General features: G+C 34.6%; 1 protein-coding gene across 1 annotated transcript; it reads right to left on the reverse strand.

Annotated features, from left to right (window-relative positions):
* Positions 1-4181: 4181 nt before the first annotated feature.
* On the reverse strand, positions 4182-6212 carry LOC120352321. The gene is made up of 2 exons (XM_039432347.1): positions 5932-6212; positions 4182-4567 (listed from the first exon to the last, which is right to left on the reverse strand). Exons 1-2 carry the CDS (start codon positions 6133-6135, stop codon positions 4349-4351), a joined length of 423 nt encoding a protein of 140 aa, XP_039288281.1. The 5' UTR covers positions 6136-6212; the 3' UTR covers positions 4182-4348.
* Positions 6213-14728: the final 8516 nt, after the last annotated feature.

Genomic DNA, 14728 nt, shown 5'->3' on the forward strand with positions numbered 1-14728 from the left:
CAAAGTTACCTTACTCCCTTATTTTTGGGTATTTTTCAGAAATCAAGATAAATATCTTACCAAATTTCCTACACAAATACAGTGTAAGTTGTATTATAATAGCTACAGTACATACACACTGTATAGTTGAGTACAGTACCTGTTCGTTTTTACCATATAATTATATGAAAATAGAAAGCTTTATGAAAAACAGCCATAACTTCCTTGTTTTCAGATATTCTCAAAAAAGGGACTTACACGTTAATGAATTTGGGGTCGCTCAATCCAAATCCGAAATCAGAATCTTCCTATCTTCATTTTCAAGTAAGATAGATTTTGAGAAAAAGTGATGACCAGAGAGACGTGGAATCACCATGTGAAAGCGGCGATATGTCCGCTAGTATCTCGATCAAATCAGGTTTCTGCTTGCCTCGAGGGGAGAGCGTGACAAAAGGAGGTTCCTGGCTCGGGATCACCATGTGAAAGACACGATTGGACTCAATGTACTTCGACATAAAAACGTGAACACTGTTCAGTGTTCAAGTTGCATGTCTCCTATCATGTGAAAGAGGCCTTACTATAATATTTATACTACCCATTCAAAAACATAAAACATTTTTGAAAATGTATCTTCCCATAAGCAACAGATGCTCCATTGTAGCTTCTCATAAGCAAAGTGTTGCATCCGAAAAGATACACAAGGAGCATTTTGGAGTAAGGTCATTTTAGAATAACACAGTTAACAGTCCAGGTCCTGTACCTTTGCGTGCCTACCGGCTTGTACTTGGAAATTTTCAGTGGAAGCCTATCAGCTGACATTCGTTCAACATGTCTTTTCATTGTTGGTGATACGTTGCAACTCTCTCATTCATGAAGAATCTCTGTATGTAGGGAGCTTCCTCCGTCTAGGGATCTCTTAAGTACTACTGGAGCCTCATGTTTCTGTAAAAGTGGAAATATCACCCCGCGAGAACCATATCTTGCCAATATTTATGTCGGTTCAAAGCCACGGAAGCGAAACTACTGGACGCCTATTGTACATTATATCTACGAATATAAGATACTATTACTTCTCCCTCACTAATTTTTGAATAAATTCTACATTAATTGCAATATAGTGATGATATTTGGAGCCTTGAAATAAGAGTTCACTGTTTTCTTCAATTTCTATTGAAATTGATGTATGTTCCGACTTGGAATACATTGTATATCATATGCGTTCAATGCTCATCTGATTGGGATGAGTCGTCGTTCTGGTACAGGGGACACTTCAGGCTACTCATACTATAGGCAATCCCTCTTAATATCATTGTCAAATATAGGATCCTTGGGCGATCGAGACAATTTCAATAGCTAACTAACTCTTCAAGAAAATTAATTTTTTTTTAATTTAATGGTCATAAATATGAAAAACGGTTCCATTTACTGTATAATAGATGAAAGAAATATTTTTTTGTTTATAGCATCTGCTAAATGTCCTACATTGAAGGACATGCAATTCTCAAGTTTCCTAGGACATTTTAATGCAGCATATTGATTGACTTTTGGGGCCGGTTTCCGAGCTCGGGATCTATGAGCTCTGGACTTATAGAGTCCAGGACTGAAATAAGCGCTCGGGTATAATCGTCTTTCTGAGTCACGGGTTTATCTTCTAAACTCCGGGATCTATAAAGTGCTCGACATATTTGAGTGGGTAGCCATCTAGTTGTCACCCCGGCTACTTGACACCTGTTCATTTTGGCCATAGGCGACTACTTGTACCCTCGTAAAAATATGCCATTGCCGTCAAGTTGTCCCCCCGACTACTTGACAGCTACTGGACCAAAGGTGCCAACTAGTCATGACGTAAACGACAACCTGACACCTCGCACCCTTGCGTCAGGGTGTCCCCTCGACTAGTTGACACCTCCTTAGAAAGAAGAAAAGTAGACAGGGATGGCTCGCGTCTACATGACACCTTGCACGCTGGCGTCAAGTTGTCACCTCGACTACTTGTCACCTACAGAGCACCAGTTGGCACGACTTACACCCCCGCAGCGTATAGAGGAGGGATCAAGCAATTCTTATCATTGGTTATGATGTAGAATTGGATTCCAAGCACTTTTCGTTCAGTAACATTTTCCCGTCAAACGCACGGTTCGGGAGATATTCGCCGTCTTTGCTATTTTTAGGATAAATTTTTTCGAGTTGGTTGAAACAGAAAAAAATGAATAATTCGCCCTTTTGATGACTGAACCAGATGTAGAACACAATTCTAAACACATTTTGCTCAGTTATATTTTCCCGTTAGACGCACCGTTTACGAGTAAATTGAGCTTAATGCTAGGTCAGTCAAATTTTCATTCAGATGAAGCTATCAGTCTGGTTATCAACTGAGGTATTACATGAAGTCTGGTAATTGATATGAGAATAGATAATGATTTATACACACTTGCGCTCATATTGCAATCAGACCATGAGAAGGCCAATGAGAATCTTCAAGTTGTGTCTGTGTCTTCTACACTCACAGGCACTGTTCAAACAAATTTTATGAGTATGATTATTAAGAAGAGTAGCGTTTAAAGATGTTTCATATAAAAATGAAACTGGTTTAAAGTTTATTGATTATTCAAGATTACAAATAACTTGTCACTAATGCAAGACAATATTTTGAGGCTCTTTCAACATCCAGTCTGTTTCTATGCTTATTCTTGATTGCACCATGGTTGCATAACCATGAAGAGCCTGCCGGAATGGTGATTCCTTGTGGAGTGGAGTCGAAGCGATAGGTTGTCGTGACCGTAGATGACTACTTGTACCCTAGTAAAAATATGCCACTGCCGTCAAGTTGTACCCCCGACTACTTGACACCTACTGGACCGGTGGTGTCAACTAGTCCCAACCGTAAACGACAACTTGACACCTCGCCCCCTTTACGACAGGTTGTCACCCCGACTAGTTATCACCTCCTCAGAAAGGATACAACTACATGGGTATGGCTCACGTCTACTTGTCTCCTAAAATCCGGTTTTAAAATGGGACAACTAGTCGGGGTGTCAAGTAGTCGGGGTGGCACCTAGTCACATACCCATTTGAGTCCAGGACTTGAAGAAATAATTGCGAGGGAAATTCTTAATATTTTTCTCAATAGTAGTATTGTTGGCATTATAGCAAAACAGCTTATCAAAGCGGGCTGATTCAAATGAGCATGCTGTCCAAACTATTTTGTAACATAATTTTGTGAAAATACGTTTCGATTTCTTTGTATTATTTTAGCCTATGATTTCAAAGCTAACCTTTAGAAACATATTTATTTTAATTCATGCTATTATTGATTATTGATCCTCCTATTGAGTTGGGAAACGTATTTGTTCCGAAAAAACATATTATTCTTCATTATTATTATTATGAATGACTTTGATTAATAACATACACATTGGAAGATGAAATCTCAAGGCAATCCTTGAATTATTTTTCTTGGATAGTTTAATAAAATTAGTTTTCCTACTTCTTATTAATTTTTCAAACAGGGAGTAGGCTATTGCCTGCTCCGACCCACATTCAGCTTGTAATTGGAATAAAAAAATATTATAGTAATAAATAAATGTATGAATTGATAGCATAAATATAATCCAATATAATAAAATCACTATCATCATAAGCATCACCATAATCAACTGCTTTTATTTTATAATAAATAATGATCATTGCCATCTTTTTGTGGCCTGTCTATGTCTCTTTTGCCTATCGGTTGATACTTGAATATTCTCAGTGGAAGCCTATCAGCTGATATTTGTTTCACATGCTCTCTTTCCATTGCTGACGATGAGATGCAACTCTCTCATTCATAAATGACTTTTTACGGTTAGTTTTCTACGAATAATTTTGATAGAATTTTATTCCAAAATAAACTTACAAACTAGTTTCGTTTTCTGAGTGAAGGGCTTATAAGTCCTGAACTTGAATAAGATTTTCGTCTCTTTCCAAGTCAAAGGTTTATCAATGGCTGGTTATTCTATTGTATTGTGTAGCTCTATTGTTGTAATATTGATTTTATAGCCAAATCTGAATAAAAATATCTCGACGTTTTTTTCAAATTCTTTTGTTACCCGTTCTAGGTATGGAATATAAATGAATTGAATTCTTGAAACTCTTCTTAAAAATTCAATATTTATTGAAATTCAATATTGACAGAACTTTTTCACTTTGAATTCTTTTGAAATACTACCCGTAAAATTGCATAAATTTATATGAATAGAAAGTAGACCCATTTGTGCATAGATAAATTTCATCACTGTATAAAATTGTATACTTTTTCACTGTTATAAACGTATTCACTACTCTGGAGAATACTGTTTTTTATAGAATAAGTCTTATCGTTATTGATAGCCTAGTCTTTATGATAGAGGTTGAAATAAAGGCTTTTCTCACCATATTTCTTGGAAATTTCATCATCCTTAGATTCATAGAATGTTTCTTCTATTATGTGCAGTAGTACAGTTTTTCCATCAGGAAGTGATTCTCTTTTGAATGTCACACCATCATAGTAGAAAAGGTATACTTTTTTCACTGTTATGAACGTATTCACTACTCTGAAGAATACTGTTTCCTATTGAAAAATCAATGTATGAGTCAAATAGAAGACAACTTGAAATAAAAATTGCCACGTCATAAATTGTACATAATACTATATCATGAAACACTTTTGTCTTGAATAATAATCAGCATTTAGGCCTAAAAAGGGGTGCCCAGGATACAGCGAGAAATTTTTCATTTGAAACATTGAATAGAAGAAAAGTGGGAATGGGCAATATATTGTATCTGAATAGTATCTAGTATTGTACATGTTGATTCCAACATTGCGAGTGAAGTTTGGTAGGTTTTGTGAGGGTAAGTACAGATCTCCAAGCGAGTACAGTGACGGCAGTGTGAGTATCTTGCCACCAAAGAAAAGTTCTCGACAAGGATGTCAAGGGGGCTATCCAGAAATAACTATTAATGATCTCTTTCTGAGATCTGAATACATGGATGAAGAGTTTAGATCTTCCCCATAGGGTTATGCCATATTTAATGAAAGGAAAAAGATAACCTTAATAGATTACCATTAGGGCTTCAAAGCTCAATGTGTCTGAGCACTCGTAAAGAGAAAATGACCGAGTCGATCACAGCCAATATTTTGATTGATAATTTTTTGTCATGATTTATTAGAGTGGTCTGCTTCCTCTCTTCCAAAAACGAATTAAATCACCACAGCTCCTTTCCCCAAATGCCGTATTTTTTCAACTTAAAGGATTCCTATACTATCAAGTTATCAAAATGGAAAAGTTGACTGGAATTTTTTTTCCGATTATTACTTATTGTGATATGAGCGCCTGAAGTTTAAACCTTTGAGACAGATCTTTTCAATTTCGGTAAGAGATAAATTCATGAAATTTTGAGGATAAGTTGAATTCCCCATGATATTGTCGACTGTATGAAAAAATACCTCAAAATATCAAACTTTGAAAAAGTTATGCCATTTAAAAAAAATGACAGGCCATTTTTTGAAAATGTAATAGCTTTTACAAAAATTGATACCTATTTTGAGTTTTTTTTTATTCAACCAGCAGTATTATGAATAATTATTCATCCTCGAAATTCTGTGAATCTATCGAATTCGAATTGTTCTGTACCAAAGATTCAACCTTTTGGCGCTCATATATCAAAGAGTAATAATCATAGAAAATGTCCTGGGAAACGGTTTTTTGATAACTTGATAGTATACAAATCGCAAAATCTTTGAAAATATCACTACCATAGTAAAAAGTTATTTTCAGCCGATCGCACAGCCTAAGCAAGGAATAGTGGACAGAGCTAGCAATCCTCAGAATAATATGTGGAAGATAAGTCATTGACAAGAGTTTCACAATAAAGAAATTGTGCATAAAAAGGAAGAATAATAGCTATACTATAAACTGGAACCAATGAGCTTACCTGCTCATGATTCTTACATTCCCATACTTCATGCATTACTAAATCAAAGTAAGCTCGAACACTTTCCTTGTGTAGATTATCCCATGAAGAAGAATCATCAGCCGCAGTTGTAAGTATTTTAATCACCGTCGTTGACCAAAAATCTGGATGCTCAGTAGTGCTCTTCTCTGATTTACATACCCTGGATATATAAAATTGAAGCATCAAATTTAAGTGACATTTATTGTGAAAATTGTGATTCCAAGATGTTGAGAAGGTTGGGTATTGGAAAACCCAAACACTTTTGGGTTTTACTTATGTTAAAGATGTTATGTCAAGAATAACGCAGAATCATTATATAAGATAAATACTGCTTAAAAATGTAAGAGAGTTTTTGGAAATAATGTTTATTCAGAACATATTTGGTTTCAAGTTTTATTTGAAAAGCGGAAATTGTGGTACCGAAAATCTTTATTAGCCTACAATACGAGGAGCTTTAACCACCTACCGTAATGTTTAGGCCACCAGAAGTGAAGGGAGATTTTTAGGCACTCATTCATGTACTCAGGACCTTATATCTATTACAAATTGCCAATTGAATTTGTGTTTTATTTTTTGTGAGTGAGCAAAGAGCTGGTTATTCACATTAAACGACATATGGATGGTTAGAAATGTTATTAGATTATGGTACATGTTGAACAAGCATTGTTCAACGGCGCTATTCAGGTTACGAAAAATATTATCATGGAATCATGTTTTATCATATGTTATTATTAAAATTATTAATGGTATCATCATTGATATTTATTGATGCTATTATTCATATTGTCGCGGGTTTCTACACTAATAAAACACTTGAGGCGATTTAAGGCCGGGACACATAAATCCGCACCGAGCCCGCGCCGACGTACGGCCGAGCTAAGCCCGCGACACGGTGATGGTGGTAGAACACACACATATCCGTGTGCGACAGCCGAGCGGCAGCAGTGTGTCTTAGTTCTGTAGTGCTACTATGGTCTTATTTCTGAATGTGTTAAACAACTATTGTTAATAATATAACACTATTAAAAGCTTGTTACATCGGATTCAAATTTATATTTTTCAATTCTAGACTAATTACCTGTAGACACAAAAGATGAGAATCATAGTGGTGGTATATATTTCGGTGCATAACAATACCACAATCAGTCAACATGTTTCGGAAATATATACAGGGTGTTTCAGAAGTAGTGTCGAGAATTTTAGGGTATTGTACCTGGATGCTAGGAGACTACAAATGTCAATTTGAAGTGTCCAAAACTCAGCGTTTATCCTTATAGCTGCCATTTTGTTTTTTTCACTTAAAAATTTTTATCTCAAGAACGAAATGTTGTATTGATCTGAAATTTGGCATGAATATTCATGCTATAAAGACTCAACTATAAAAAATAAAAAAAATTTTTTCGTTGAAACTTTTCAAAATGGCGGCCATTTTAAGTTTTTGATGGCGAATATCTCGAAAACCGTCAATTTTACAGAAAATTTACAAGAGACAAAAAAGTTAGCAAATTTTTTCACGATTCCAATGATACCTAATTTATTAAGATTGGTCGAAGAATAACAGAGAAATTAATTTTTTTCGTACTGCATGCATGACCACTTTTCACCATTTAAAGATCAATATTAATTTTTTTTATAATTTCATGAAAACCGTTCTTATTACAGAAATATACAAGAATAACTTTCCTCCAAATTTTATTTTACATTGAAAAATATTAATTTCACTCAAATCGGTTCACTGATACTAATGCAGCAATTGCTCAAAATGCCGTCCTTCAACTTGATTACACAGTCTGCACCTTTCAATCATGGACCGTCGAACTGCTATAAAAGCATTTTCATCATCTTGAATGGCACCTGCTGCAGCAACCACTCTTGCCACAAGGTCTTCTTCGTTTTCTACTGGCGTGCTGTAAACAAGGTCTTTCATATGGCCCCAGAAAAAAAAATCTAAAGGGTTGAGGTCAGGTGAACGTGCGGGCCACGGTACTGGTCCACCCCGCCCAATCCACCGCTGACGATAGGTCATGTCAAAAGTCCGTAACAACATTTCCTAAATGAGCAGGGGCACCATCATGTTGAAACCAAATATTATAATCTGTTTGCAAGAGGCACATCTTCCAAGTTCTGGTAGTATGTCTCTTAAAAAAGTAATGTACGGTGAGAAGTCAGACGATTAGGAAGAATGTATGGTCCAATCACGCGTTACCTAAGATACCCGCCCAAACATTCAGCAAAAACTATGCTGATAACCACGCACTTTGACCTCATGAGGATTGTTAAAGCCCAGACGTGACGTTGCGAGAGTTGAAGATTCCTTCTCTTGTAAGCTGGACTCATCGGTAAATAACACATTTTCTAGAAAATTTTGTTTGGATAATGTCTTGCTGAAGAAACCAACGGGCACAGTTTACTCTTGGCTCATAGTCGCGTTCAACCAATGAGTGAACTTTTTGAAAGCGGAAGGGGTGAAGTCTTTCCTTGTTTAGTACTGCCACACAGAAGAAGCACTTGAATTGATTTGCTTTGCAACTGCTCTCGTACTCGTTCCTAGGATTGAAATCGAATTTCTGCAATACTTCCTCTTCAAAAGCAACATTCGAACTGCTCGAGGCCTACCAGCATTACCCTGTTCCGTTCAAATGACCAACTTCTCTCAGCCCTTGTGATTCTTGTGAACACCTTGTCGGAAGGGAGACGGCGGTTTGGAAATGCAGCTGCATACATTCTTCTTGCTTCGGTCGTATTGCCAAGAGCTGCTCCATACTGAAGTGAATATCGGTGTACTCCAGCGAACTAAATTCCATTACAATAATTAAATATTTGTGTAGAAGCACGTAAGAAAATATTGAACTGGAAATTTAAGATAGAAATAAGACCTAGGAACGTGAGACTAAGAAATAGGAAGCACTACATCTGGTTCTTTACTTTTAATGAACACAACAATACTTTTACAAGACAAACATTATCATCTGAAACCATTGTAAAATCATCTGTTTGCCCATATGGAGCCATACCGAGTTTCAAAGCTTCATCTTAAATACATCTGGAATTAAAAAATAATTGATCTTTAAGTGGTGAAAATTCGTCATGCATGCAGTACGAAAAAACTTAATTAAAATTTCAATTTAAATAAAAAAAACTAAATTAAGCGCAAAACTTTTTTTTTGATTATCTTTCGAATGAACCAATACAGGTGTAGAGCTCTAATCCTCGAATCAGAATTTCAGTTTAAATTCGATTTTTAATAAAAACGAGACTCATCTTGTTTGAGTGTGAATAATGTCTACAATTTGATAGCTTTGTGTCGAGTGATTGAGGGTGTAGAAATACTTTTTCTATAGGAAATTTGGCTGAGATTTTTCGATATTTTTCAAGTAGGCGTCCTTCGAGTCATTAAATCGTCAATATCTCAAGAACCATTGGTCTTAAGTGAATATTAAGGACATCGTAGAAAAGAGGACAAAATTTCACATTGATTTGAGGTATAAAACATGCCAGAGTGGATTATTGAGTAGTATTTTTGAGCGGTCAAAGTTGAAAAAGAGTGATTTTTGAAGTTTTTTTGAAAACTTCAGACACATTTTTCTCGATTTTTTTTTCCAGGGTACGGAATAATTTTTATAGCGCAAAAACTTCTTTTTTTGATTATATTTCGAATGAGACCAAATACAGGTGTCTGGCTCTAATCCTCGAATCAGAATTTCAGTTTAAATTCGATTTTTTAATTAAAAACGAGACTCATCTTGTTTGAGTGTGAATAATTGTCTACAATTTGATAGCTTTGTGTCGAGTGATTGAGGGCGTAGAAATACTTTTTCTATAGGAAATTTGGCTGAGAAATTCAATGAAACTGGTTAGAAGTTCGTATCTGCAATTCTTATTGAGATACAAGTTGAAAAAAGTTCAAAGTCGAGGAGGAGGAGTTCAAAGAAGGATGTTGTCGATGAGGGAAGCGTCTTCTGTAAAGTCTCTCTGCCTCTTTTGAGTTGTATGCACATTCTGCATATACCAATAGCATGTCTGTATACTCAATTGTGAGGAATTTCATGTTGATAACGATAATAAACACGGACACTTGATAACTTATTGAACTTGAGTAAAAAAAAGACTTATCACACTAATAAACTAAAAAAAACTCAAACAAACTACACTCGAAAACAATACTCTAACTAAAATATAAACTTGGGAACAGAAAAAAACAAAACTGAAATAATAGTGAATTGGAAAAATCAAACACTCATGAAAAAAATAGACTTAATAACTCAGGAACACAAACGAACGAACTGGTAAAACTTGACTATTGACTGGAAAGACATCATTATCGACTGACTGGAAGCACGTTACTTTTCATACAATGACTGCGAGAATTGTCTCTATTGTTGGGTGAGCATTAAAAAACTTTCTATTCTATCAGAGCAGCTGATTAATGAACAGATTGATTTTTCCTTCTCACTCTATTGAATCTCAATGGTATGAATTTAAAACAACGAAAAGATGTCTTTAGGGTGCTCTTCTTGAGAACTTTCATTTTTTAACACTCAAGTTTTGAAATTTTCCTGGAAAATTCATACTCATTCGATAGTTTATAAAATAGCAAAGTTTTTTCATTATTGGAAAAATATTGTTACTGTGAAAAAAATCAAGAAAAAACTGTTTGAAAAGTTTAGATTTTAACTCGACTTTGAACTTTTTTCAACTTGTATCTCAATAAGAATTGCAGATACGAACTTCTCACCAGTTTCATTGAATTTCTCAGCCAAATTTCCTATAGAAAAAGTATTTTTACGCCCTCAATCACTCGACACAAAGCTATCAAATTGTAGACAATTATTCACACTCAAACAAGATAAGTCTAGTTTTTAATTAAAAATCGAATTTAAACTGAAATTCTGAATCGAGGATTTTAGCTAGACACATGTATTTGGTCTCATTCAAAAGATAATCATAGAAGGAAGCTTTTGCGCTATAAAAGTCATTTCTTACCCAGGAAAAAAATCGAGAAAAATGTGTCTGAAGTTTTCAAAAAAGCTTCAAAAATCACTCTTTTTCAACTTTGACCGGTAAAAATACTACTCAATAATCGACATTGGCATGTTTAATACCGCAAATCAATGTGAAATTTTGTCCTCTTTTCTACGATGTCCATAAAATTCACTTAAGACCAATGGTTCTTGAGATATTGACGATATAATGACTGGAAGTACGCCTACTCGAAAAATATTGAAAAATCGATATATCTGGAAAACGAAGGTCGATAAGAAAACATTTTACTGGACATTTTTTGTTGCAAATTGCATGTAGAATCTATGGTAGCCGGGGTTTACACCTTATCTGGGACACTCTGTATATATACAGGATATAACAAATTGTATAGATACAGGGTGTCCCAGATAAGGTGTAAATCCCGGCTACCATAGATTCTACATGCAATTTGCAACAAAAAATGTTTTGAAAAATTTTCTCCTATCGACCTTCGTTTTCGAGATATATCGATTTTTCGATATTTTTCAATTAGGCGTCCTTCGAGTCATTAAATCGTCAATATCTCAAGAACCATTGGTCTTAAGTGAATTTTAAGGACATCGTAGAAAAGAGGACAAAATTTCACATTGATTTGAGGTATAAAACATGCCAAAGTGGATTATTGAGTAGTATTTTTGAGCGGTCAAAGTTGAAAAAGAGTGATTTTTGAAGTTTTTTTGAAAACTTCAGACACATTTTTCTCGATTTTTTTTCCCAAGGTATGGAATAATTTTTATAGCGCAAAAACTTCTTTTTTTGATTATCTTTCGAATGAGACCAAATACAGGTGTCTAGCTCTAATCCTCGAATCAGAATTCCAGTTTAAATTCGATTTTTTAATTAAAAACGAGACTCATCTTGTTTGAGTGTGAATAATTGTCTACAATTTGATAGCTTTGTGTCGAGTGATTGAGGGCGTAGAAATACTTTTTCTATAGGAAATTTGGTTGAGAAATTCAATGAACCTGGTTAGAAGTTCGTATCTGCAATTCTTATTGAGATACAAGTTGAAAAAAGTTCAAAGTCGAGGAGGAGGAGTTCAAAGAAGGATGTTGTCGATGAGGGAAGCGTCTTCTGTAAAGTCTCTCTGCCTCTTTTGAGTTGTATGCACATTCTGCATATACCAATAGCATGTCTGTATACTCAATTGTGGAGAATTTCATGTTGATAACGATAATAAACACGGACACTTGATAACTTATTGAACTTGAGTAAAAAAAAAGACTTATCACACTAATAAACTAAAAAAAACTCAAACAAACTACACTCGAAAACAATACTCTAACTAAAATATAAACTTGGGAACAGAAAACAACAAAACTGAAATAGTGAATTGGAAAAATCAAACACTCATGAAAAAAATAGACTTAATAACTCAGGAACACAAACGAACGAACTGGGAAAACTTGACTATTGACTGGAAAGACATCATTATCGACTGACTGGAAGCACGTTACTTTTCATACAATGACTGCGAGAATTGTCTCTATTGTTGGGTGAGCATTAGAAAAACTTTCTATTCTATCAGAGCAGCTGATTAATGAACAGATTGATTTTTCCTTCTCACTCTATTGAATCTCAATGGTATGAATTTAAAACAACGAAAAGATGTCTTTAGGGTGCTCTTCTTGAGAACATTCATTTTTTAACACTCTAGTTTTGAAATTTTCCTGGAAAATTCATACTCATTCGATAGTTTATAAAATAGCAAAGTTTTTTCATCATTGGAAAAATATTGTTACTGTGAAAAAAATCAAGAAAAATGTGTCTGAAGTTTCAAAAAAACTTCAAAAATCACTCTTTTTCAACTTTGACCGTTAAAAAAAACTACTCAGTAATCGACTTTGGCATGTTTTATACCTCAAATCAATGTGAAATTTTGTCCTCTTTTCTACGATGTCCTTAAAATTCACTTATGACCAATGGTTCTTGAGATATTGACGATTTAATGACTGGAAGTACGCCTACTTGAAAAATATCGAAAAATCGATATATCTCGAAAACGAAGGTCGATAGGAGAAAATTTTACTGAACATTTTTTGTTGCAAATTGCATGTAGAATCTATGGTAGCCGGGGTTTACACCTTATCTGGGACACCCTGTATATTATTGAGAGATATACTGAAACTACAGAAATTAATAAGTTATATTTATAATCTATGATTTATCAATTTATTATTTTTATGATTTTCCGAAAGAAGATATAAAGTGAGATTTTCTAAATCGACAAGCAACAGCAAGTCGATACCTAAGCTGCATGCAAATAAATGCATATTATCAATACATTAAAAAAGCACATGGTAACGTTTCGTGCTAAAGAGCTAAAGAGTAGTGTACCAGTCTGTGATATTTCATTTTGATATATTTATTCTTGTATTTATTGTGTGTGTTTGTTGCTCTATATATTTCCATATTTATCTGACTCTAATATTCATTCGTACAATATATATATGTATCAAGTTTTTTATGGTGTACAATTTATTTTATTCCCCAATACCACGCAGGACAAATCTCATATCTATTTATTAATTATCAGTTTTGAATTATTAAGAGAGTTACCATCCAATTTTATCAGTAATAGAATAAGCTGGTTTACACAACAATATATTGCATTGTTAATTAAATCTCTGGAAATAATACCTTCCAAAGATTTCTATAAATTGTCCAAGAGCAATGGATTGCAAGAGCTCCTGAGCGAGCCTATAAGGATTTTATCGAAGCTGTGTTCTAAAAAACGACAACCAGATTTGTATATTTTCACACTCATGCTTTACCGATTGCAGCCAAGCCAGGCAAATCGTTATTCATTAAAAAATAACGTCAAAGCATTTACGGCGAAACGCGGTAATAGATTTTCAAGAAATTTGACAGGTATGTTCCTTTTTTGATTGCGCGTCGACGTATATACAAGGTTTTTGGAAATTTTGCATTTCAAGGATAATATAAAAGGAAAAAGGAGCCTCCTTCATACGCCAATATAAGAGTAAATTCAGACTATAGAATTATTCATCATAAATCAGCTGACAAGTGATTACAGAGATGTGTGAAGAAGCCAGTCTATTGCTGTTTTTGCATAAGGTCTATAGTTTCAATCAGGTACTTGTGGATGAGAATACTGCGTGAGGTCTACTGTTCACAGAACTACTAGTTATGTCACTTTATAGAAGCTCTTGATCAACAGTAAAACCACGAAAAAACTTTAAAAACTGAAATCGCCATGTTTGAAATCTCCTGTAACTTTCGAATGGTATTGGAATTGAAAGTATTATCTATTGGAGTGGGCAGAGGGTGACAATTTTCACTAGACTTGGACATTTTATCAGAAGTATTTCAAAAGACATGCAGCTTTGAATATAGAAATTGGCCATTTTTTGTGTATTAGAATATGGGCTTACATACACTCAACAATAAATTTTCCATTTTTCGACAGAATTTGACTTATGATGCATGATTTTGGACCGACTTGACGAGCCGAGAAGAATGAAGTGTAGTACGATGAAATCTGAGCATTGTGTCATAAGTTATGAGTGTTTGAAATTTTGATCCTTGAGGTGTCCTTAAGCGCGCCTCTCCACTAGAAAATACTGAAATGAAGTGCATCTAAATACTGAAACGAGTGATTCTAACAGAACATAATCTCATGAACTTATGTCATTGTGCGAAATATCAATATGAGGACAATGTAGTTGGTGATGATGGTTGAAGCTAAAAATTAGGTATTTTTCACAGTACAAGGAGCATTGTTGTCAGGTGT

The sequence above is a fragment of the Nilaparvata lugens genome, chromosome 7 (assembly GCF_014356525.2).
Source record: "Nilaparvata lugens isolate BPH chromosome 7, ASM1435652v1, whole genome shotgun sequence".
Classification (NCBI taxonomy): Eukaryota; Metazoa; Arthropoda; class Insecta; order Hemiptera; family Delphacidae; genus Nilaparvata; species Nilaparvata lugens.